This window comes from Mesoplodon densirostris, chromosome X (genome assembly GCF_025265405.1).
Source record: "Mesoplodon densirostris isolate mMesDen1 chromosome X, mMesDen1 primary haplotype, whole genome shotgun sequence".
NCBI classification, from domain to species: Eukaryota; Metazoa; Chordata; class Mammalia; order Artiodactyla; family Ziphiidae; genus Mesoplodon; species Mesoplodon densirostris.
Genome location: NC_082681.1, coordinates 124,357,407 through 124,383,149, shown reverse-complemented (window position 1 = coordinate 124,383,149; position 25,743 = coordinate 124,357,407). Strand labels below are relative to the sequence as shown.

At 44.4% G+C, this 25,743-nt stretch overlaps 2 protein-coding genes across 7 annotated transcripts in view; one reads left to right on the top strand and one right to left on the bottom strand.

Annotated features, from left to right (window-relative positions):
• Positions 1–25,743, bottom strand: part of CTPS2 (CTP synthase 2) — a 115,575-nt gene that overhangs the window by 34,162 nt on the left and 55,670 nt on the right. The window lies entirely within an intron of this gene.
• Positions 12,737–16,476, top strand: S100G (S100 calcium binding protein G). The gene is made up of 2 exons (XM_060088000.1): positions 12,737–12,871; positions 16,372–16,476. The coding sequence occupies exons 1-2, from the start codon at positions 12,737–12,739 to the stop codon at positions 16,474–16,476; spliced, it is 240 nt and encodes a 79-aa protein (XP_059943983.1).

The window sequence follows — 25,743 nt, the reverse complement described above, 5'->3', positions numbered from 1 at the left end:
CTCCAATCCCTTATCTAAAATGGCATAATACAGTCAGCTATCGGTATCTGTGGATGCCGAACCCATGCATACGGAGAGCCAACTGTACTTATTTGCAGAAAATCATTTAGAAGGATTCTTTTTTTTTTTTTGGCTATGCCATACGGCATGCAGGATCTTAGTTCCCCAACCAGGAATCGAACCTGTGCCCCCTGCAGTGGAAGCACGGAGTCTTTAACCACTGGACCACCAGGGAAGCCCCCTAGAAGGGTTACTCTTATTAAAAAAATTAAAGAAAAAAAATATATAATCCATTCTACCACATTCCATAGGTAGAAACCTAAGTGCCACCCTGGATCTCTCCCTCTCCCTCATCTCCAATGTGTCAAGTCCTATCCACTTACCGGCTCCAGACTTCCCGCATCCATCCACAGCTCCCACCACCACCCAAACCACAGCCCCTCACCCGGACTGCGGCCAGAGCTCACCAACTAGACATGCCCCACCTTCACATGTCCCCCCAGCCCTGCACACTGCAGGCAGAGTGGTGTGGTGTTTCTCCTGCTTGAAATCCTTGACTGCCTGGTACTGGCCCAACCTAGCCCTTCAGCCTCACTTCCCATGACTTTCCCCTCCTACCCTGAGCTCTGGTCGCTGAGCCTTCCTTCAGTTCCTCAAGTGCATCTTCCTTCCTCCCACCATGGAGACTTTGAACATCTCCCACTCCCCTAACCTCTTTTCCTAAGTTAATCCATCCTTAACCTTAAGATCTTAGCTCAACTATCCAATATGAGCTTCCACAGGAGCTGATATTACCAGGTGCCATAGCCTAGTCGGGGTCCTCTATCAACACGCTCCCCGTCACCGTGCTCCCCTCCATTTGTGTGTAGAGTGCTTTGTGCGCTAGACTGTGAATCGCTAAGAGCTGGGGCACTTTTTGCTTTTACCATTGCATTCCCAGCCCCTAGCACACATGGAACTGGCATCTGGTATGCACTGAACGAATGCATGGATGATTGAATGAACTCAGACCAAATAATTTCAGATTTATCTTTAGGACTAATTCACAGAAATGCAGACACGTGATTTTTATGAAAAGTCTGTTCTTGTTAGCCAATGGTCTATTTTTGCAATTCTGTTCACTACAATCTCATGGTTTTATTTCATCTTTGTTAGAACAGACTACAGTTGGGTGAGTTAACCTGTTCTAGTGGAATTGCTCAAGTTTCCTCTCATAAAACCTTTCTTGCCTTGTTTTTTCTATACCCTAACTGCCACATGTTGCTCTACAGGAATCCTTGACAACCAGAATTTTCCAAGAACTTGTATGACCTTATCAGTGCTCCAGAAGAACTTTCTGAGCCTTTTGAACCCTGTGGCCCAGGTACACTCTAAGAGTCACTGAGAGGAAGGGGTGGAAAAAAACTTGACTACACCCCTTGGCAGATGGAGTGCTTGGTTCTGAAGTGCTCTTGGCCTTGGCATGTCTTTCCTATCTTCTTGGGTCGGCTAATTACGGCTAGATTAAGTATTACAGGAGTGAGGTGAGGAGAGGGCATCAGCTTCCAGTTCAGAAAGCTGAGCTGTTTAGCTTTCAGCTCCTTGGGTATTTTCTAGGAAAGTACAGATAAGACTACACTACCTGCCACAGACTCCTAGGTTGACTCACAGCTTCAATTTCCGCTTCAGTTGAAGACAACCTGAACCCTTTAGGAAGACCACAGCAATAAACTCCCCTGGTTTCTTCTTATAAGTGTACTGTGATGCTTCAAGTCAACCTTACTTCCGGCATTGGGTTTTTCCACTCAGGAAGAGACTTTTAATGTAGTTTGTTCAGTTATTGGCATGTTTGGAATTCAAGGAATGTTCTGGTATAAACCACTGAGAATGGAGTCAAATGACCCAACTAAGAACGGGAGTCCTCTCTTACTGCTTACTTGGGTTGAATCTGACAAACACAAGACCAGAAAATATTTCCAAAAGCTAAATGCAGTGGGCACAGGGCTGCCTAAGGATCTTAAGTACTCCTCCAACATAGAGGGAAGTCTGGAAATTCCTGAAAGAGCAATATGAGAACATTATTTAGAAACATGAAGGTAAATATCAGGAGAAGCAGCTATAAGAGTTGAGTTTGGTAGACATGAGGTGAGGATTACTGAATTTTTTCATTATAGGCTTTTTGGAATTGTTGGGGTTTTTTTTTGGAATTGTTGAACACATAATTACTTTAATGAAAATACAAATTGAAGGCCCAAATAGTGAAATATATTGTGTAGGCCTTCCACTAGGGTATTAGTTCACATTATCCCTGCTGTTTTCAAAAGCAATAAATAAGACCTTCTCCTGATATGATAGTACAGAAAGAAATCCCAAGGTGTAACTGCCCCGGTGACCCTCCGATTAAAATACGCTCCCATAGAAACCACTGGAGAGGCAAAGAAAACAGTAGACAAAAGATGGGGGAGCAGATGGAAGTAGATTTCCAACTCTGAATGATGCCCCGAACAGCAGTGAAAGGAGAAAAGCAGAGCAAGAACTGACAGGGGGCTTCATCCGGGGATGCCCATCACACACTCAGTGGAAGAACGTCCAGGCCAGGAAGATCTTCAAGACGGCAGAAGAGTAAGACGTGGAGATCAACTTCCTCCCCACAAATACTCAGAAATTCATCTACACATGGAACAACTCCCACAGAACACCTACTGAACGCTGGCAGAAGACCTCAGACCTCCCAAAAGGCAAGAAACTCCCCACGTACCTGGGTAGGGCAAAAGAAACAAGAATAAACAGAGACAAAAGGATAGGGACGGGACCTGCACCAGCGGGAGGGAGCTGTGAAGGAGGAAAGGTTTCCACACACTAGGAGCCCCTTCCTGGGCGGAGACTGCGGGTGGCGGAGGGGGAAAGCTTCGGAGCCACGCCACGGAGGAGAGCACAGCAACAGGGGTGCGGAGGGCAAAGCGGAGAGATTCCTGCACGAAGGATCGGTGCCAACCAGCACTCACCAGCCCGAGAGGCTTGTCTGCTCACCCGCCGGGGCGGGCGGGGCTGGGAGCTGAGGCTTGGGTTTTGCTCGGAGCGCAGGGAGAGGACTGGGGTTGGCGGCGTGAACAGAGCCTGAAGGGACTAGTGCACCACGGCTAGCCGGGAGGGAGTCCGGGAAAACGTCTGGAGCTGCCAAAGAGGCAAGAGACCATTGTTTCGGGGTGCACGAGGAGAGGGGATTCAGAGCACCGCCTAAACGAGCTCCAGAGACGGGCGCGAGCCGCGGCTATCAGCGCCGACCCCAGAGACGGGCATGGGACGCTAAGGCTGCTGCTGCCACCACCAAGAAGCCTGTGTGCGAGCACAGGTCACTATCCACAGCCCCCTCCCTGGAGCCCGTGCAGCCCGCCACTGCCAGGGTCCCGTGATCCAGGGACAAGTTCCCCGGGAGAACGCACGGCGCGCCTCAGGCTCGTGCAACGTCCTGCCGCCCTCTGCCACCGCAGGCTCACCCTGCACTCCGTACCCCTCCTTCCCCCCAGCCTGAGTGAGCCAGAGCCCCTGAAGCAGCTGCTCCTTTAACCCCGTCCTGTGGAAAAAAGGAAACCCTCTTGCACTGTTGGTGGGAATGTAAATTGCTACAGCCACTATGGAGAACAGTATGGAGGTTCCTTAAAAAACTAAAAATAGAACTACCATACGACCCAGCAATCCCACTACTGGGCATATACCCTGAGAAAACCATAATTCAAAAAGAGTCAAGTACCACAATGTTCACTGCAGCACTATTTACAATAGCCAGGACATGGAAGCAATCTAAGTGTCCATCAACAGACGAATGGATAAAGAAGACGTGGCACATATATACAATGGAATATTACTCACCCGTAAAAAGAAACGAAATTGAGTTATTTGTAGTGAGGTGGATGGACCTAGAGTCTGTCATACAGAGTGAAGTAAGTCAGAAAGAGAAAAACAAATACCGTATGCTAACACATATATATGGAATCTAAAAAGAAAAAAAAGGTCATGAAGAACCTAGGGGCAGGACGGGAATAAAGACGCAGACCTACTAGAGAATGGACTTGAGGACACGGGGAGGGGGAAGGGGAAGCTAGGACAAAGTGAGAGAGTGGCATGGACATATATACACTCCCAAACGTAAAATCCATAGCTAGTGGAAAGCAGCCGCATGGCGCAGGGAGATCAGCTTGGTGCTTTGTGACCACCTTGAGGGATGGGATAGGGAGGGTGGGAGGGAGACGCAAGAGGGAGGGGATATGGGGATATATGTATATGTAGAGCTGATCCAGTTCGTTATAAAGCAGAAACCAACACACCATTGTAAAGCAATTATACTTCATTAAAGATGTGAAAAAAAAAGAACGTCCAGGCCAGGCTCCAGCTGGGAGAACAGAAACACTCCAGAAGGGGACGGCTGGGGAAGGCAGAGAACACAGGGTACTTCTGGTCAAGCCTGGCCAAACCAGTTGCCTTGCAGAGTTATCAGGCCGTCCTACCAGCTCTAAAGATGACAGTATGACTGCCTCCCAGTTACAAATGACCTGATTGAGCAACAAAATTAAGGAAACATCTTTGTTCCTGGCATTCCTTCCGCAAAAAGCCTGAGAGATAGGAGAACATCACAGTTTTAAAACATCTTTTATCATTACTGGGGTGGTTAAAGAACTTCAGATATGCTTTAGTTTTACTCCCAACATTTTCAAAATACCCTAGATTTTGCATCTGAGAGGAAAATGCCTCTTCCATTGCAAAAGGGTCACCTCGGCCCATTCTGAGTTTGCCTAAATACAAGCTGTCATCTGATCTCCACTACAGGTTTGTCGTTTCTTGGAACCGAGCCATAGCGCAGAAGAAAAATAAAAAGGATCAATAAGTAACGAATATTAGTGGTGATAAAGCTTTAGGAGATGTAAATGTACCATGTAAGGATAAACACGGCCCTAATTAACCTTTACCAAAGTTTCTGCAGCCCATGATAAAAGTGTAATGGGTTCAAGACTTCAGGAGTCCTGGGTGCCTTAAACAACAAAGTCTAGGGAAGCTAGGTTCTCTTATCAAAGATGAAATTCCCCTCCCCCCCCTTTTTTTTTTGGCCACGGAGCGCGGCTTGCAGGATCTTAGTTCCCCAACCAGGGAACTAAGCCTGAGCCTCGGCAGTGAAAGTGCAAAGTCCTAACCATTAGACTGCCAGGGAATTCCCAAAGATGAAATTCCTTAATGGCAGTGCAGGAAAGAGTGCAAGCCTTCTGACCTACCTGACAGAACCCTGGTAAGGCCAGCTTCTGTCCAGTCCCTTGCCTTTGGACATTTCATTTGGGGACACTAGAGGAGCCTACCTCCCAGCAGACCATCTTCAGTAGCTGGGCAGCTACCGCAGCCTCCATCGTTGCAGACCAAATCTGAACCCTTCCATGTGGCACGCAGGTTCCACCTCATTCAGGAACCGTCTACGCTCTCCCCACATATTCCGACCTGTGGTTTCTACGTCAGCTGGATAGGTCCGTCGCCGATGGAGCCTCTGCTTCCCTCCCCTCGACGCCGCTGCATACATACCGCCTCTTCACTACTTGCCCTGAGATGGCTTCTCCCCACCATCCCACGTGGGCTTGCGCTTTAGGGGCACCCTCCAGTTCTCCTTACTGTGCCATACTTAATACCACTGTTATGCTCACCCTACCAAACAAATGACCTACACTGTGTTAATTCATTTCCAATAAGTGGTAGGCTGAATAACAGCCACCCCCCAAAGATGTCCTATTCCCCAGAAACCGTGAATATGTTGCCTTCCATGGCAAAAGCGACTTTGCAGGCCTGATTAAATTAAGCCTCCTGAGATGGTAAAATTATCTGGGGGTTATCAGGGTAGGCCCAACGTAACCACAGGGTCTTCATAAGAAGAAGCAGGAGGGTCAGAATCAGAGATGGAGATGTGACAACGAAGCAGAGGTCAGAGAGAGAGGGAGAGAGAGAGACTGGAAGAGGCCACATGGCTGGCTTTAAAGATGGAGGAAAGGGCCATGAGCAGGCAGTCTCTAGAAGCTGGAAAAGGCAAAGAAATAGATTCTCCCCTAGAGCCTCCAGAAGAAATGCTTCTGAGCTCCAGACCTGTAAAAAAATAAATTTGTCACTAAGTTGGTGGTAATTTGTTACAGCAGCAATAGGAAACTAATCTAGTCCTTTATCGTATACAACTTTAACCTCCACCATCATTTCATATATGCACCTCCTCTCAGAAACTAAAGTGTGGGCTCCTCACGCACAAGGACTAGATCTTCTCTAGCACCACCAGAGATCAGCACAATGGCAGGTTTGGATCAAGCGCTCCATCATTAAATCTCCCTGAATTTCAATCAAAAACTAACAGAGGAGACCCAGGGACTGGTCGGTGGGCCTACAAGAAGTAGAGGGTCTCTGAGACCAAGTCACAGACGGAAGGGGAGAGGGGCAGTGGCCTGCTCTGAGGCCAAGGTACGCTGTGCCCAAGCTCACCTCTCACCTGATACAGGGCCGGTACTTCTCTGCAGCATTAGGGCAGCGTGAGGATGGAATCTACAATGGTGAAAGCATTAAGCAGTCCTAGAAATACGTAGATATTTTCTAGGTTTTTTTTTTTTTTTTTTTTTTTTTTTTGCAGTACGCGGGCCTCTCACTGTTGTGGCCTCTCCCGTTGCGGAGCACAGGCTCTGGACGCGCAGGCCCAGCGGCCATGGCTCACGGGCCCAGCCGCTCCGCGGCATGTGGGATCTTCCCGGACCGGGGCACGAACCCGTGTCCCCTGCATCGGCAGGCAGACTCTCAACCACTGCGCCACCAGGGAAGCCCCTCTAGTTTTTTTTTAACTTGGTTTTTTCCACCAGTAAAATAAGGTCTATGTTACTTCCACTAGGAAAAGAACATTCTTATACCTTCAGGTGTGATCATGACACTGAAGTCCTGCCTCTGAGACTCACACTAACATTGACCAGCTCTCCTCACAGAAGCCCTACTCCTGAGATGGGGCAGGTGGCATGGTGGCTGAGGGTGCAGGCTGGCTCTGGACTTGAATCCCAGCTCTGCCAGTCCCCAGTGACATGACCTTGAACGGGTCCTTGACCGTCTCTGTAGACTGGAGGTAACAGCGGCATCCACTTCACACGGGTGCTGCGGGATTTCTGGACCTAACGGGTCGGGTGCGGGGGCAGCACACAGCCCATGATAAAAAAGCAGGCCTCGATAGTCCCGGACTCTGATAAGGAGGCCTCTGCAAACTCTGGCACCCAGGGCAGAAGCTGGAAGTGAAAGGTGAACTCTGTCCTGGGCGGTGGTGGTGGGGGGGTGGCTCCCTTTTAGGGACAGCTGCTCTTTAATAGTCAGGGTCAAACCTCAGCATCAAAGACAACACGAGCCCACAGACAGCATTTCACACCCATTTTGCTTCGCAGGGCCTGCCTGCTGACACTACTCTCTTCCCGAGGTGCTTTTTGAGGCGCTGCTGCTGTGGCCTTCGAGCACAGTAACCCGGCCACGGAGACCTGTGGTACCCCAAGCTTGTAAAATAAGTTACTCTTGGCTTTCCTAGGGAAAACTGAAGTCTGTCCAAAGATCAAACAATTCAACGGTGAGGCAAAATAACCTTTGCCTCTCCATTTTTCCATTACCCATCTTGTGCCTGTCATTTTTTCCCCTTTCTCTGGTTTCAAAATGCACCCTTTTGAACACACCCTGTATTTATCGCCCATCTCCATATATTTTTAGTTAATGTTTCATGAGAGTATCTATTGGTGGATTTCATGTTTCCCACTGCAGGTTTACCCTCACGCTTGAGTCCACAGGTAAAGAGAAAAATAAGAGACGAGAGATGTGACTTGCAGAGGTGAGCAAGTGAAAATATAAGAGGACCAACGGGGTGTTTTTCCTGTTCTGTTAGTGTTTACCACACGCCTAAGTTCTGACAACAAGCAGCAGCACTGGGCCTGTTTTAATCAGAGGTCTTCCCTTGAATCTAGAGATTTGTAGCCTAAAAGACTGTTAACCAATACTGTTCCAAATGTTTTTCTTAGAGTTCATTTTATATACACACATGCTCACACACACGTGTGTTCATATATACATTTCATGTGTTGTATACAACATATATTATCTCATACAATATATACTTGTTAAAATCATATAGTTATATATTATATTGTTATTAAGATCACATATAGTTATTAAAATCATTTCTTAAATAGACTTAAGAAATAAAACAACTGCCATGTTGATTTTAGCTCAAAAGTGGTAATTTGAGAGAACAGATAATTTAAGATGCTATTTCAACAATTGGGAGATGTGAATACGGGCTGTGATAATGGCATTGTGGTTGTGTAAGAGAATATCCTTGTCCTTATGAGATAAGATGCTGAGGTATTTAGGGGGTTAGTGTCTGGATGTCTGTAACTGATTCTCAGATGGTTGGGGTTGGGGGGTCATCCATAAAAAGAGAAAGCAAATGTGGGAATGTTACCGATTAGTGAATCTGGGCGAAAGGTGGGTTGGTATTCATTGACTCTTTCTGCAAATTTTCTGTAGATTTGAAATTTTTTTAAAAAGGTGTTGGCAGGGCCTCCCTGGTGGCGCAGTGGTTGAGAGTCCGCCTGCCGATGCAGGGGATACGGGTTCGTGCCCTGGTCTGGGAGGATCCCATATGCCGCGGAGCGGCTGGGCCCGTGAGCCATGGCTGCTGGGCCTGCGCGTCCGGAGCCTGTGCTCCGCAACGGGAGAGGCCACAACAGTGAGAGGCCCGCATACCGCAAAAAAAAAAAAAAAAGGTGTTGGCAGAAAAAGATATTTTCATGACTGTTCAACAAAAGCCTCCTTCCTCCCAGGTAAGACAGAGCATAAGTATAAAAACCCGAGAAATTCTCGAAAATCTTGATTAAAATACATTGCCAAATCAGAACATTTTTTTTTGTATCTGATCATATTTAATGATGCTTTACAGTAGGATAATTCTAAATACATAAAAATCTAAATGAATTAAAGAACAAAGCAATACTCAAATAGGGAAAATAAAAACTTTTTTTTTGAGTATTGTTTATATATATATATATATTTTTAAATTTTTTTAATTAACAAATTTAATCAGTTATACATATACATATGTTCCCATATCCCCTCCCTTTTGCGTCTCCCTCCCGCCCTCCCTATCCCACCCCTCCAGGCGGTCACAAAGCACCGAGCTGATCTCCCTGTGCTATGCGGCTGCTTCCCACTAGCTATCTGTTTTACATTTGGTAGTGTATATATGTCCATGCCACTCTCTCACTTTGTCACAGCTTACCCTTCCCCTCCCCATATCCTCAGGTCCATTCTCTCTGTCTGCGTCTTTATTCCTGTCTTACCCCTAGGTTCTTCATGACATTTTTTTTTCTTAGATTCCATATATATGTGTTAGCACACGGTATTTGTCTTTCCCTTTCTGACTTACTTCACTCTGTATGACAGACTCTCGGTCTATCCACCTCATTACAAATAGCTCAGTTTCGTTTCTTTTTATGGCTGAGTAATATTCCATTGTATATATGTGCCACATCTTCTTTATCCATTCATCCGATGATGGACACTTAGGTTGTTTCCAGCTCCGGGCTATTGTAAATAGAGCTGCAATGAACATTTTGGTACATGTCTCTTTTTGAATTATGGTTTTCTCAGGGTATATGCCCAGTAGTGGGATTGCTGGGTCATATGGTAGTTCTATTTGTAGTTTTTTAAGGAACCTCCATACCGTTCTCCATAGTGGCTGTACCAATTCACATTCCCACCAGCAGTGCAAGAGTGTTCCCTTTTTTCCACACCCTCTCCAGCATTTATTGTTTCTAGATTTTTTGATGATGGCCATTCTGACTGGTGTGAGATGATATCTCATTGTAGTTTTGATTTGCATTTCTCTAATGAGTAAAGATGTTGAGCATCCTTTCATGTGTTTGTTGGCAGTCTGTATATCTTCTGTGGAGAAATGTCTATTTAGGTCTTCTGCCCATTTTTGGGTTGGGTTGTTTGTTTTTTTGTTATTGAGCTGCATGAGCTGCTTATAAATTTTGGAGATTAATCCTTTGTCAGTTGCTTCATTTGCAAATATTTTCTCCCATTCTGAGGGTTGTCTTTTGGTCTTGTTTATGGTTTCCTTTGCTGTGCAAAAGCTTTTAAGTTTCATTAGGTCCCATGTGTTTATTTTTGTCTTTATTTCCATTACTCTAGGAGGTGGGTCAAAAAGGATCTTGCTGTGACTTATGTCATAGAGTGTTCTGCCTATGTTTTCCTCTAAGAGGAAATCTTGATTAAAATACATTAAAATACATTGCCAAATCAGAACATTTTTGTGTAAATCTTACAGCTAAAAGCAAAAGGCCTATCTTTACTCTAAGAAGTGAGTTAATACATAGTCAGTACTGATGCATACCAATGTCAAATAATCTGCAATAAAAGCGAGAATAACATACACAAGACAGTTAAGGTGCATGGAATGATCAGGACTCGGGATTGGTGGCAGCTTTTAAGGAACTCTATATGTAAGATTTCACATTTGTTCTCCAAGGTAAATAAGGTCCTAGAATTTTAGAACTGAAAAGCCTCAGAGAGAAATACAGTCCAATATTTTAATCCTGAATTTGTCTGCAATATAACAAAGGGCCATAGAAAACTAAATATAGAAAAGGTCCATAAAAAGTGTGGACACATACAAGTATTTAAAAGCTGACAAGTGCTTTTAAAGTTGATCTGGAAACCCCTTTTGTGAGTTACAGTTGGATCAATTTTCCCAGGAAATGTCCTAATTCTTTCATGGAACTCTTTCTAAGAGAAATAAATTTAGTCTCCAATTTTAAATCCTGGCAGTTCCAAAAGTTTGAAGTAATTCCAATTGAATAAAAGTAAGTCAAGTATTTTCACGAGTTTTTAGAATGATTAACAAAATAGATTTGGCAAGGAAAAGAAATAAAAAGCACATATGGGAACAACAAATAATGAAAAAGTTGAAAAATGACCATGCTATTTGGCAATCTTGCTTTGCCAAATGAAACCACAAATTATTGTGTATCTTCCCCCGACTTCTTAAACCTGCTTCTCAATGATATTTTATTCATTCATTCAGTTATTCAAAAATTTAACCACCTAGGGACTTCCCTGGTGGCACAGTGGTTAAGAATCCACCTGCCAATGCAGGGGACACGGGTTCGAGCCCTGGTCTGGGAAGATCCCACATGCCGCAGAGCAACCAAGCCCGTGCGCCACAAGTACTGAGCCAGCACTCTAAACCCCACAAGCCACAACTACTAAGCCCGCACGCCACAACTACTGAAGCCCGCGCACCTAGAGCCCATGTTCCGCAACAAGAGAAGCCACCGCAATAAGACTGCACCGCAACAAAGAGTAGCCCCCACTTGCCACAACTAGAGAAAAGCCCGCGCGCAGCAGCTAAGACCCAACACAGCCTAATTAATTAATTAATTAATTTTAAAAAGTGGATGTTTATTAAAAAAAAAATTTAACCACCTTATATGTACAAAACATCAGAGGGACTTCAAAGGCTATAAGGCAATTCTTTAAACTATGTAGTATTTGATTATCTATTTCAGCATTTTTTTCTTGATGTGCAGAAAATTATTGTTTTCAAGCCTAAATATGCAACTAAATTGAAAAAAACCAACCCTCCATATTTGAGCTTTCTGAAATGTGAACAGTGAGCAAATATCCTAGTTCCACATTGTAGGGAAAATATAATCTAAGGGGTAAAGAATCCAAGCTTATACTTGGGACTCTGAACCATTAAGCAACTGTTGAGGTGGCCCTTTATTGGATCTTGCCCTTAATTATGAAGCTCATGCAGTCTTAGGCTTGGGTTTCAAAAATCATTAATAATTACCCTTAAATGGCAAACAAAAGGAAAATTTCATAATCAGGGTGGTGTAGCTGTAAAGACTATAAAAGTCACAGGATCCTGCTCAGCTTCTCACACTCCTATTTGATTCTTCCAGCTGCCTCACTGCTGGACGACCAGGTAAGTGTGATTTTAGTACTGCCTGTAGCTGCTTCTGCTTCCTTTCAGAATGGTGTGAAAGATCACGGTCTAGAGAAAAAGTGGGTTTGTGCCACCTAAAGATATTACCAGTAACTTAAGAGGCTAGAAGCTGTGGTCAGGTTTCTTCAAGACCACAGCCTACAGCGTGCAGAGCAGGTACCTAAAATGTGAAAAATGTCATAATTACTAGTAAAAGTATTTGGCTCCAAAGACTATCTTCTAACAGATGTACTCCAAAAACAGACATTTAACAACCTATCTAAGATGATTTTTTTTTTTTAATTTTTTTGTGGTACGCGGGCCTCTCACTGTTGTGGCCTCTCCCGTTGCGGAGCACAGGCTCCTGACGCGCAGGCTCAGCGGCCATGGCTCACAGGCCCAGCCGCTCCGTGGCATGTGGGATCTTCCCGGACCAGGGCACGAACCTGTGTCTCCTGCATCGGCAGGCGGACTCTCAACCACTGCGCCACCAGGGAAGCCCGATGATTATTTTTAAAACACGTTTTCAGTCACTGGTACATTGTGATTTCCACAGTTCCCGCCCCCTCTCTCCTCCTCCTCCTCTTTATCTTCCCCTCTCCCCTTTTCTTTATTCTCTCTCACCTATGCCTAGGAAACAGCCCAAAAGCACTCAACTCCTGCTGGCAATCATCAGTATAAAATACTTCAGCTTTTTGGTAAGTTCATTTCTTTCTCAATTTACAGGACACCAAAATGAGTACAAACAAGCTTCCTGAAGAACTGAAGAGGATTTTTGAAAAATACGCAGCCAAAGAAGGTGATCCAAACCAGCTGTCGAAGGAGGAGCTGAAGCTATTGATTCAGACTGAATTCCCCAGTTTACTGAAAGTGAGTATACCACGACAGAGCCCGCTGATGGGGCGGCGATGGTGGGAAGGGAGGGGAGAAGAGAGGAAAGGACGCGGCCAGAGGCTGGGGTCCGCAACGATACGGATCAGAGCTCCATCTCAGGCAGAGCGCCCAGCAGCCCAGGCATGGGCATCACCGGAGGGAGGGCGCTTGAATGTGTGCTTTCCTCCCCTGAGGGCAGGCCACATTTCAGAAGGCAAGCTCCTAGAAAACACGGACTACGCCTTCTATTGCCCACAGCCTTGACACAGAACTCCCCGGGACCAGCCATGGGAAACAGAAGCCATGATCGCACTCTTACCAAGCTAGGCCTGGAAGACCCGCAGGTTGCCAAGCAAACACACTAAGGCCTTCAGCCTGGATTCAGCACCCCTGTGCCAGGCTTTAGGAAAACAACGAGGCCTGTACGGTTATAGGAGCTGGACTTGGATGTGCTCCACTGTTATAGGCAGGATCTCTCAACTAGACCAACACTTACTTGGCAGTCTGTTAAGAAAACCGGCTTCATGCTGATAAATTGCCCTCTGGCGACACCCATTTCTATTTCAAAAGCATTTACATTTGTGTTAATTTGTGTTAAGCACCTAAATTTGTGCTGATGAGCAACCACAGGTTTCTAAACAACTTTCAGGAAAGGATTACATTTCCTCAGCCATAAAGTTTCTGATCAAAACCATCCCAGAGTTATCAAAATCAAAATGCATCTAGAGGCAATAAGGGATAGGGAAAGGTTGATTCTCTTTGCTCCAATACAGTTTGTTTCCCTTGGAACTAAAAACCATCTTCAAAATGGAAGCAACTGTGCAACTACCTGTTACATTTGACTTGGTCCCTACTCAGCTCTAACTTCAGAATTTGGTTCTCAGTTTTTAACCAGAGATGTCCCTTCTGTCAATATGACATGTGAGAAGGTTTCTAGTTTTAGTTGTTGAGGTTTCTGTTTTTAGTACTAAAAAGTGAAGTAGCTGAATTCAATGACCTTGTAATCGATATTGTCTTATAGTTAAAATGTGAAATAACTTGAAAAGTTAAAGGTACTAGCAGAAAAAGAGACTTTCTAATTAAAAATAAAAACCAGTGTTTCTGAGAAAGACTCAACTTTTCAAAAAACTCTTAAATTTTTCCAAAAGGAAGAAAAATAATAATAGGAATAATAGAAAATAATAAGAAAAAGAAGAAAAATAATAATCTGACAGGAAAGCCTAGGCAATCTATTCAAACAAGTTGTTTTTTAATAAGGTAAGATGGGTGATTTTTTCTGTATTTTTCTATATTTTATGTATTTCCTATAAAAAGCACATATGACTTTTCTAATTTGGTTAAAGGTAGGAAGACTAATGGTAAGTTGTGAAAAATCTACTTATCAAGTCATGTACTGATTATATTTCCATATGGATTTCTAAGGTTTTCTAAGCTATACTCTGTTTACATCACATCACCTTGTATGGTTTAGAATCTAGCAAATGCTTCAGGAAAACAGTGCTTGGTATTTATAAAACAGATGCTAAGTAACTAACACAGTTTGGTCTTGTGAGCATAGCTAAGTGCCAGTGTCTTTACAGGAATCTTAGGGATTAAATCATACCTTGATGTAGAGATTTGTTGCACAACAGTGTGAACATACTTAATATTACTGAACCGTATACTTAAAAATAGTTAAGATGGGGAATGTTATCTTATGTGTTTTTTACCACAATTAAAAAAAATTTTTCGGGCCTCCCTGGTGGCGCAGTGGTTGAGAGTCCGCCTGCCGATGCAGGGGATACGGGTTCGTGCCCCGGTCTGGGAGGATCCCATATGCCGCGGAGCCGCTGGGCCCGTGAGCCATGGCCGCTGGGCCTGCGCATCCGGAGCCTGTGCTCCGCAACGGGAGAGGCCACAACAGTGAGAGGCCCGCATACCGCAAAAAGAAAAAAAAAAAAAAAAAAAAAAATTTTCGAAGCTGACTTATAAACTAAACTGTTATTTCAATAGGTTTCCTGGGTACTATTTTGCCACAGAGACTCCTAACCTGAAAGTCAGAGTTGTGATGGCTTTAAGATTTGAGTTTTACGGCAGTGGAGGGGCTCAGAACAAGTCTCCCTGAAATATGCCACTTTAGCATGAAGATTACTTGGAACTAAAAAAAATCAAAACCCAAAGATTCAGGGAAAGCTCTTTACCTCCCACTCAACTGCCTAAATTTACACTGCAAAGAGAGCTCTTCTTTTACCAGGAAGAGAGCTCTTGCTAGAGATTCCTTTTTTCCTAAGAAATTTATCTGTAGAACAGGCCAAACTTTTGTCTTCCAAACATCTCTGCCTACCTCTGAACGGCCTTCCTTCCTTTTGTAGCCTTAGCCCAGGATGTTATATAAGCCTCAGTTACCTGGCTGCCCTTTGGGTATCACATTTTTATGGGGAACCCTGTACCTATGTAATTAAACTTGTTTTTCTCCTGTTGATCTGTCTATGTCAATTTAATTAATAGACCAGCCAAAGAACCCAGAAGGGAGGAAGGGAAATTTTTCCACCCCTACAGCAGAGACAAAAATTAATTCTGCTTAATTCACTACAGGAACACCAGTAGTCAAAAGGGAGTTGAGCTGAACATGATCTGATGTAACAAGCAGTGGTTCTCTGAGTAGTCAGTCCTGGACCAGCAGCATCAACACCACCCAGGAACCTGTTGGAAATACAGGTTCTCAGGTCCCACCCCAAGCCTAGTCAATCGGAAGCTCTGGGAGTAGGACCACCCATCAGTTTGGGTTTACTAAGGTCAGCAAGCCCACCTGGTGATTCTGACGCATGCCAAAGTGTGAGAACCACTGAGCCAAAGTCATCCTGCATAGCATAGCAGTGGGCTGCAACCCGGGGTTTGGGAAAAAAACTAGGGTGGTTGCTAATTAAGGGGTTGAGCTCTGGAGTCAGTGTTTGAACCCCAAGCCCTCTACTTACCAGCTGGGGGCCCTGAGCAAGTCAGCGGGTGTCTCAAAGCCTCAGTTTCCTCATCTGTAAAGTGGATCTCCCGCACATGGCAGCTGGGAGAACTGCACAGGCTAAGGAAAAGCTTTGGCATGGGGCTGGTCCATGGCAAGCCTAGGATCACATGCTGGTCCAGCTCTGGGGCTGGATGCCAAACCAGTTACCAAGGAAACCTTGGAGCAGGGCCCCTTGGCAGTCAAGTAAAGCCCTGGGACTTCTCAAAAGAATGATTTAGATTTAGTTTACATAGGAAACCAATTATTTTAAAATACACATTATCAATTTTAAAATAATAAATGTATGATATAGTTTTTTTTTAAAAAAGGGTAGTCAGTTCTGTGACATGAAGCAATACAACTAAAGTTGGTTTTTTCATCCCTATCAGTAACATGTGACTGAAAACTCGGCTGCCTTCTAGGAACGCAGACCCAGTGTCTCTAATTTCGGAGAATGTGCAGCAGTAACTGAATCATTTTTTCTCCTCTCTTCTATCCCATCCTTTTTGTCTAAAACCAGGGTCCAAGCACCCTAGATGACCTCTTTCAAGAACTGGACAGGAATGGAGATGGAGAAGTTAGTTTCGAAGAATTCCAGGCGTTAATAAAAAAGATATCCCAGTGAAGGAAAAAACAAAACAGATCATTCTAAGAACCGGAAGAAGAGTGCCTGGGATGTGGCCCTATTCTGTACGAAACCACCATTGTCTCCACTTAATTCTTTGCAATTGTAATGATCAAGCAGTGAGGTCTAATTACTGAATAAAGAAATCCTTAGACATGTCTCACCTTGTCAAGTACTGACCCCTGTAGCTTACTAGATTTGAAAGTAACCTTAATTTGATGCACCTAATTTATAGATGTATAAAGAAAAAAAAAAAGGCCCAGAATAGTTCCGTGATCTTGACCAAGACCACAAAGATGGTGGCGGAGAGTTGGAAAGAATTCTGACGAGTCAAACCAACTCCCTCCTTCCACTCGTCCACCAGAATAACCCCCTCCCTGCTCTCCCTCCGCAGCCACGCAGGGCTCACATCATTCCCAGCATCAACTCGTATTTCACTCTAGTCAATAGCTATGGAGAAACAGACTTCACAAAACAGACACTTGTCTTTAAAGTTATCTCCCAGCATCGGCTGTGCCTCTTGAATCAATGACCCTTTGGGGGAGCAAAAGGAATGTATGTCCAGAGAGTCAGTTCCATTCCATCATTGAGGGGACGGCCTTGGTTCTAGTATGTGACGTGGAAAATAAAAGGGACAGGAAGGCATAGGGCCCTCCAGCTCTGGCATCCTGCGATGCTGGGATGCTGGGTATCTGAGAAACAGCTAGTCCTCAAGTTCTACTAGTTGAATCCAGCTGTGGGGGGGGGGAGAGGGAGGAGCGTGGGAGAGGAGTAACTTTCTTCTGCCCCTTACCAGACAGTAAAAATGGCAAAGTCAAAGCACTCTAAGTTGGCCACGGCAGCCCACCACAGCAGTGCCCTGGAAGCCAGGTCTTTATCCTGACCACCACTCTCCCCTCCTCGGAAACACCCACAAATCATCAGTGCTGCACCCATTCCCTTTGGCCAGCATCTCAACCTTTCTGTTCATTATCACTTTCCTAATGAGCCTTGTTAGACACTTTTTTCCCAGTTGCCCCTCCAACAAAATTTTAATTCCACATATATTTTGTGTGTATACCTGTTTATGTACCACATTCATATCTGCACTTTAGACATGGTATAAGATGGTTTTTTGACCCACCACCGCCCCTCAAAAGCAATTTTAACCCCTGTGGTGTAAGCACATAGGGTAGCACGTCCCCAGAGAAAGAAAACCAGGCATGGCTGGTTTTCTTGACATAAGAGAACCCATTTTTGGCCTAAGCCATTTTGTGATCTAAGCCTGGCCATAATGCTTGTCCTTGAACAGGTCTCAGTAATTAATGACCTTAAGGAAACAATGTAGGAACAAATGACTTATCAGGCAAGAGAAGTAACAAGAGCAAAGATAATATATCAGTTGTAAAGACCCCCATTTCTGTTTCAGCAGTAAAGACTAGCCTGAAGCACTCAACCACCAGATCAACTGGAACCTAAGGGATGATAATGTTGACCTTTTCTGACCCTTGTGACTTCAGTCAACTAAAGCTTGGATTGTGTGAACCACCCAAGCCCCTTCGTGAATACGCATGTACCCTTAGCTTAAAACTTCCCCAGTTTTCAGGGAGACACTGCTTTGAGAAAGATCCCTGGTGTTCTGCTTACTTGCTGCAAGTAATAGATCCTTCCTCCTCCCATGCTTGGGCTTGGTTGCATCTTTTGGCTCAACACCCATGAAGAGGTGAACCCAGTTTTTGGGTAACATTGGGAGCAATAGTGCATGCCTTTGAACAATGTTCTTCGATGTTTTTATTTTTAACTCATGCTCTAGAGCCAAAATTGCCACACTTTACTTTCTGTAGTTGACATCAAAAAGATATGGGATTATCTTCACTTTCAAAATGTAGGAAATGACAACATTGAATGGTTTTAAAACTACACAAGCCCTCCTGAAGATTCTGCTATGACCTTACTCTCAAGCTGAGAATCACTGCCTGAAAAGTACTGCCTTTGAGTCAGTTTTTTTAACCTAACATATTTGAAGTGTGTGCTGGGTATGTCAGTCAAGTTGGCTGCTGTAATTTTCCCAGTAGCTTCAACTGTGCACTTGAAGGCACTCCAAGGTGGGCACACACCCACTCCCCACCTCGTTCACCCTGTAGGGGAGCAGAATTTGCCCCCCTATGTCTCTTTGGCATATTAATTCTTTTAAGCTGGTTATTTTCTAAGAAACAGCAGACATGGGAGAAATGCTGAAAACCAAGTAGAAGTTACCCTTTTGTAAGAAACATTTACATGCATAAGGAAAATCTCCATTTGTAAGGGTGTCTCCTTGACTGTACCAAGAAGAGGAGGATGACCAAATCTCTAGAAACTTATCAATGGAGAAGGCAAAGGCTTACATCTGCATGAAAAGCTCACCCTTGTTTACCATGCTTTTCCTGGTCACCTCCCATAACTGACTCCCCACTGTCCACACCCTCTTTTGTCTTTAGCCAGAGATGGTATTCAAGGTGAAAGCCTTCTCTCCCATGTATTCATGTTATTCAATTTTTGTGTGATTTTCTCCTGTTAATCTGTCTCATGTCCATTTAATTCTTAGACCAGCCAGAACAACCTAGAAGGGTAGAGGAAAATGTCTTCCTCCCCAACAACCCATAGAGCGGGCAGGGGGCTGTCCATAGGCTGAGGAGTTGCATCTCAGACAGGCAAGTCCTGGTGATGTAAGAATCTAGAACAAGGCCAGCCAGGGTGGCCCAAAGTGGGCCAGGCATAAATGAGTTAGGCAGTAGATAGTGACTTGAGGACAAGGTGGGGGGAGGTCATATATTTAAATTTGCTTGAACGTGAGCTAAAAAAAAAATCTCTGAAAGGACACAGAAGAAACTGAGGCAGGAGATAGGTGGGCTCCAGGCTAGGCATTTACAACTGGCCTCCTGTTCACACCTCCTGGGGTGAGAAGAAGATGAGCTCCAGGCCGGACATTCATTGCCAGCCCCCAGTTTACATTTCCTGGGGCAAGAGACAAACGGGCTCCAGGACTGCATATTTATGACCGGACTCCTGTCTATATTTCGAGATCTGCACCTTGATATAAGAAACAGGAACAGGGTAGATAACCGGACACCGGACACTTTTATGGCAGAGACAGAGAGGGGCTAAACCCTGTTAAAAGATCGAGAGGTCATACATTTCCCATCCTTGGGGCAAGGGAGACACTACGCATGCACAAAAGCCTTCACAGGGTTAAAAAGGCAGGAGATGCCAGACCATAGTAAGTCCTGCTACCTCCCTCCCAGAGGCCTTTGCGATGATAGCCATCTTGACTGAGAGGTGCATGTACACCCAGGGGAAGGTCCAGAGACAAATTAGCCATGGGGTCAAAACAATACGATTGGCCAAGAAGAAGACAAAGACCTGGAAGACTGCCCCCTCATAAAGGGTTTAAACTTCCCAAAGGCGCGACTCTTGCGACTCTCTCACTGAGTTCGCCTGTGCTTCTTTCCGCATGTACTCTGCTTTTCCAGTAAACTTTTTACTTTTCTCTTTACCTTCTGCCTCCTCGCCTGAATTCTTTCTTGACAAGGCAGGCAAGAACTAGGGACCCAGGCCCTAGCTGCTGGCCTCTGTGGTCCAGTGGTTAGGACACCCAGTCCGGGAACTAAGATCTTGCTTCCAGCTACTGCTCGCTGCTGCTTGCTGCAAGCTGCTGCTTACTGGCGCCTGTGTCCAAAATCAAAACTAGCATCAGTGGTCACATGTTAGTATGAAAGCGAGTCCCCCTAAAACTGAATTCCCCTGCCGAGTTTATGATTAACCTCTCTATTAAAACCTTTTTTCCCTTTCTCATCCCCTCGGACCTCAATCCTGTGCTAACTGAACAATGATCAACCAGAGCCAGAGGGCTAAAAGTGCTCTTGTCAATAACATCCTTAACACACTCAGGTTGTTTCCCCAGGGCAAGATGAGCTAACAGACCGCCCCCCTCCCCAGGTCATGGACAACCTGGCCAAAGACTCATAACCTTAGGCATCCTGACTCTTGAAACTGCGATTAACAAATGTCACAAGGACTTCCGGGTAAGATGGCGGAAGAGTAAGACGCGGAGATCACCTTCCTCCCCACAGATACACCAGAAATACAGCTACACGTGGAACAACTCCTACAGAACACCTACTGAACGCTGGCAGAAGACCCCAGACCTCCCAAAAGGCAAGAAACTCCCCACATACGTGGGTAGGGCAAAGCAGAGAGATTCCCGCACAGAGGAGCGGTGCCGAGCGGCACTCACCAGCCCGAGAGGCTTGTCTGCTCCCCCGCCGGGGCAGGCGGCGCTGGAGCTGAGGCTCGGGCTTCGGTCAGAGCGCAGGGAGAGGACTGGGGCTGGCGGCGAGAACTCAGCCTGAAGGGGGCTAATGTGCCACAGCTAGCCGGGAGGAGTCCGGGAAAACTCTGGAGCTGCCGAAGAGGCAGGAGACTTTTTCTTCCCTCTTGGTTTCCTGGTGCGCGAGGAGAGGGGATTAAGAGCGCCGCGTAAAGGAGCTCCAGAGACGGGCGCGAGTCGCGGCTGAAAGCGCGGAGCCCAGAGACGGGCGTGGGACGCTGGGGCTGCTGCTGCCGCCGCCGCCAAGAAGCCTGTGTGCGAGCGCAGGTCACTGTCCACACCGCCCTTCCGGGAGCCTGTGCAGCCCGCCACTGCCGGGGTCCCGGGATCCAGGGGCGGCTTCCCTGGGAGAACGCACGTCGCGCCTCGGGCTGGTGCAACGTCACGCCGACCTCTGCCGCTGCAGGCTCGCCTCGCACTCCGTGCCCCTCCCTCCCGCCCGGCCTGAGTGAGCCAGAGTCCCAGAAGAGGCTGCTCCTTTAACCCTGTCCTGTCTGAGCGAAGAACAGACGCCCTCCGGCGACCTACACGCAGAGGCGGGGCCAAATCCAAAGCTGAGACCCAGGAGCTGTGAGAACAAAGAAGAGAAAGGGAAACCTCTCCCAGCAGCCTCAGAAGCAGCGGATTAAAGCTCCACAATCAACTTGATGTACCCTGCATCTGTGGAATACATGAATAGACAACAAATCATCCCAAATTGAGGAGCCAGGAGTCAGTGCTGTGCCTCTGAGGTGGGAGAGCGAACTTCAGGACACTGGTCCACAAGAGACCTCCCAGCTCCACATAATATCAAACGGCGAAAATCCTCCAGAGATCTCCATCTCAACACCAGCACCCAGCTTCACTCAACGACCAGCAAGCTACAGTGCTGGACACCCTATGCCAAACAACTAGCAAGACAGGAACACAACGCCACCCATTAGCAGAGAGGCTGCCTCAAATCATAAAAAGTCCGCAAACACCCCAAAACACACCACCAGACGTGGACCTGCCCACCAGAAAGACAAGATCCAGCCTCATCCACCAGAACACAGGCAGTAGTCCCCTCCACCAAGAAGCCTACACAACCCACTAAACTAACCTTAGCCACTGGGGACAGACACCAAAAACAACGGGAACTACGAACCTGCAGCCTGCAAAAAGGAGACCCCAAACACAGTAACATAAGCAAAATGAGAAGACAGAAAAACACACAGCAGGAGAAGGAGCACGATAAAAACCCACCAGACCTAACAAATGAAGAAGTAATAGGCAGTCTATCTGAAAAAGAATTCAGAATAATGATGGTAAAGATGATCCAAAATCTTGGAAATAGAATAGACAAAATGCAAGAAACAGTTAACAAGGACCTAGAAGAACTAAAGACGAATCAAGCATCGATTAAAAACACAATAAATGAAATAAAAAATACTCTAGATGGGATCAATAGCAGAATAACTGAGGCAGAAGAACGGATAAGTGAGGTGGAAGATAAAATAGTGGAAATAACTGCTGCACAGCAAAATAAAGAAAAAAGAATGAAAAGAACAGAGGACAGTCTCAGAGACCTCTGGGACAACATTAAACGCACCAACATTCGAATTATAGGGGTTCCAGAAGAAGAAGAGAAAAAGAAAGGGACTGAGAAAATATTTGAAGAGATTATAGTTGAAAACTTCCCTAATATGGGAAAGGAAATAGTTAATCAAGTCCAGGAGGCACAGAGAGTCCCATACAGAATAAATCCAAGGAGAAATACACCAAGACACATATTAATCAAACTGTCAAAAATTAAACACAAAGAAATCATATTAAAAGCAGCAAGGCAAAAACAACAAATAACACACAAGGGAATCCCCATCAGGATAACAGCTGATCTCTCAGCAGAAACTCTACAAGCCAGAAGGGAGTGGCAGGACATACTTAAAGTGATGAAGGAGAAAAACCTGCAACCAAGATTACTCTACCCAGCAAGGATCTCATTCAGATTTGATGGAGAAATTAAAACCTTTACAGACAAGCAAAAGCTGAGAGAGTTCAGCACCACCAAACCAGCTTTACAACAAATGCTAAAGGAACTTCTCTAGGCAAGAAACACAACAGAAGGAAAAGACCTACAATAACGAACCCAAAACAATTAAGAAAATGGGAATAGGAACATACATATCAATAATTACCTTAAATGTAAATGGACTAAATGCTCCCACCAAAAGACACAGACTGGCTGAATGGATACAAAAACAAGACCCATATATATGCTGTCTACAAGAGACCCACTTCAGACCTAGAGACACATACAGACTGAAAGTAAGGGGATGGAAAAAGATATTCCATGCAAATGGAAACCAAAAGAAAGCTGGAGTAGCAATTCTCATATCAGACAAAATAGACTTTAAAATAAAGACTACTAGAAGAGACAAAGAAGGACACTACATAATGATCAAGGGATCAATCCAAGAAGAAGATATAACAATTGTAAATATTTATGCACCAAACATAGGAGCACCTCAATACATAAGGCAAATACTAACAGCCATAAAAGGAGAAATCGACAGTAACACAATCATAGTAGGGGACTTTAACACCCCACTTTCACCAATGGACAGATCATCCAAAATGAAAATAAATAAGGAAACACAAGCTTTAAATGATACATTAAACAAGATGGACTTAGTTGATATTTATAGGACATTCCATCCAAAAACAACAGAATACACATTTTTCTCAAGTGCTCATGGAACATTCTCCAGGATAGATCATATCTTGGGTCACAAATCAAGCCTTGGTAAATTTAAGAAAATTGAAATTGTATCAAGTATCTTTTCCGACCACAATGCTATGAGACTAGATATCAATTACAGGAAAAGAGCTGTAAAACATACAAACACATGGAGGCTAAACAATACACTACTTAATAATGAAGTGATCACTGAAGAAATCAAAGAGGAAATTAAAAAATACCTAGAAACAAATGACAATGGAGACACGACGACTCAAAACCTATGGGATGCAGCAAAAGCAGTTCTAAGAGGGAAGTTTATGGCAATACAATCCCACCTTAAGAAACAGGAAATATCTCGAATAAACAACCTAACCTTGCACCTAAAGCAATTAGAGAAAGAAGAACAAAAACATCCCAAAGTTAGCAGAAGGAAAGAAATCATAAAAATCAGATCAGAAATAAATGAAAAAGAAATGAAGGAAACGATAGCAAAGATCAATAAAACTAAAAGTTGGTTCTTTGAGAAGATAAACAAAATTGATAAACCATTAGCCAGACTCATCAAGAAAAAAAGGGAGAAGACTCAAATCAATAGAATTAGAAATGAAAAAGGAGAAGTAACAACTGACACTGCAGAAATACAAAAGATCATGAGAGATTACTATAAGCAACTCTATGCCAATAAAATGGACAACCTGGAAGAAATGGACAAATTCTTAGAAATGCACAACCTGCCAAGACTGAATCAGGAAGAAATAGAAAATATGAACAGACCAATCACAAGCACTGAAATTGAAACTGTGATTAAAAATCTTCCAACAAACAAAAGCCCAGGACCAGATGGCTTCACAGGCGAATTCTATCAAGCATTTAGAGAAGAGCTAACACCTATCCTTCTCAAACTCTTCCAAAATATAGCAGAGGGAGGAACACTCCCAAACTCATTCTACGAGGCCACCATCACCTTGATACCAAAACCAGACAAGGATGTCACAAAGAAAGAAAACTACAGGCCAATATCACTGATGAACATAGATGCAAAAATCCTCAACAAAATACTAGCAAACAGAATCCAACAGCACATTAAAAGGATCATACACCATGATCAAGTGGGGTTTATTCCAGGAATGCAAGGATTCTTCAATATACGCAAATCAATCAATGTGATACACCATATTAACAAACTGAAGGAGAAAAACCATATGATCATCTCAATAGATGCAGAGAAAGCTTTTGACAAAATTCAACACCCATTTATGATAAAAACCCTGCAGAAAGTAGGCATAGAGGGAACTTTCCTCAACATAATAAAGGCCATATATGACAAACCCACAGCCAGCATCGTCCTCAATGGTGAAAAACTGAAACCATTTCCACTAAGATCAGGAACAAGACAAGGTTGCCCACTCTCACCACTCTTATTCAACATAGTTTTGGAAGTTTTAGCCACAGCAATCAGAGAAGAAAAGGAAATAAAAGGAATCCAAATCGGAAAAGAAGAAGTAAAGCTGTCACTGTTTGCAGATGACATGATACTATACATAGAGAATCCTAAAGATGCTACCAGAAAACTACTAGAGCTAATCAATGAATTTGGTAAAGTTGCAGGATACAAAATTAATGCACAGAAATCTCTGGCATTCCTATATACTAATGATGAAAAATCTGAAAGTGAAATCAAGGAAACACTCCCATTTACCATTGCAACAAAAAGAATAAAATATCTAGGAATAAACCTACCTAAGGAGACAAAAGACCTGTATGCAGAAAATTATAAGACACTGATGAAAGAAATTAAAGATGATACAAATAGATGGAGAGATGTACCATGTTCTTGGATTGGAAGAATCAACATTGTGAAAATGACTCTACTACCCAAAGCAATCTACAGATTCAATGCAATCCCTATCAAACTACCAATGGCATTTTTCACAGAACTAGAACAAAAAATTTCACAATTTGTATGGAAACACAAAAGACCCCGAATAGCCAAAGCAATCTTGAGAACGAAAAACGGAGCTGGAGGAATCAGGCTCCCTGACTTCAGACTATACTACAAAGCTACAGTAATCAAGACAGTATGGTACTGGCACAAAAACAGAAATATAGATCAATGGAACAGGATAGAAAGCCCAGAGATAAACCCACGGACATATGGTCACCTTATCTTTGATAAAGGAGGCAGGAATGTACAGTGGAGAAAGGACAGTCTCTTCAATAA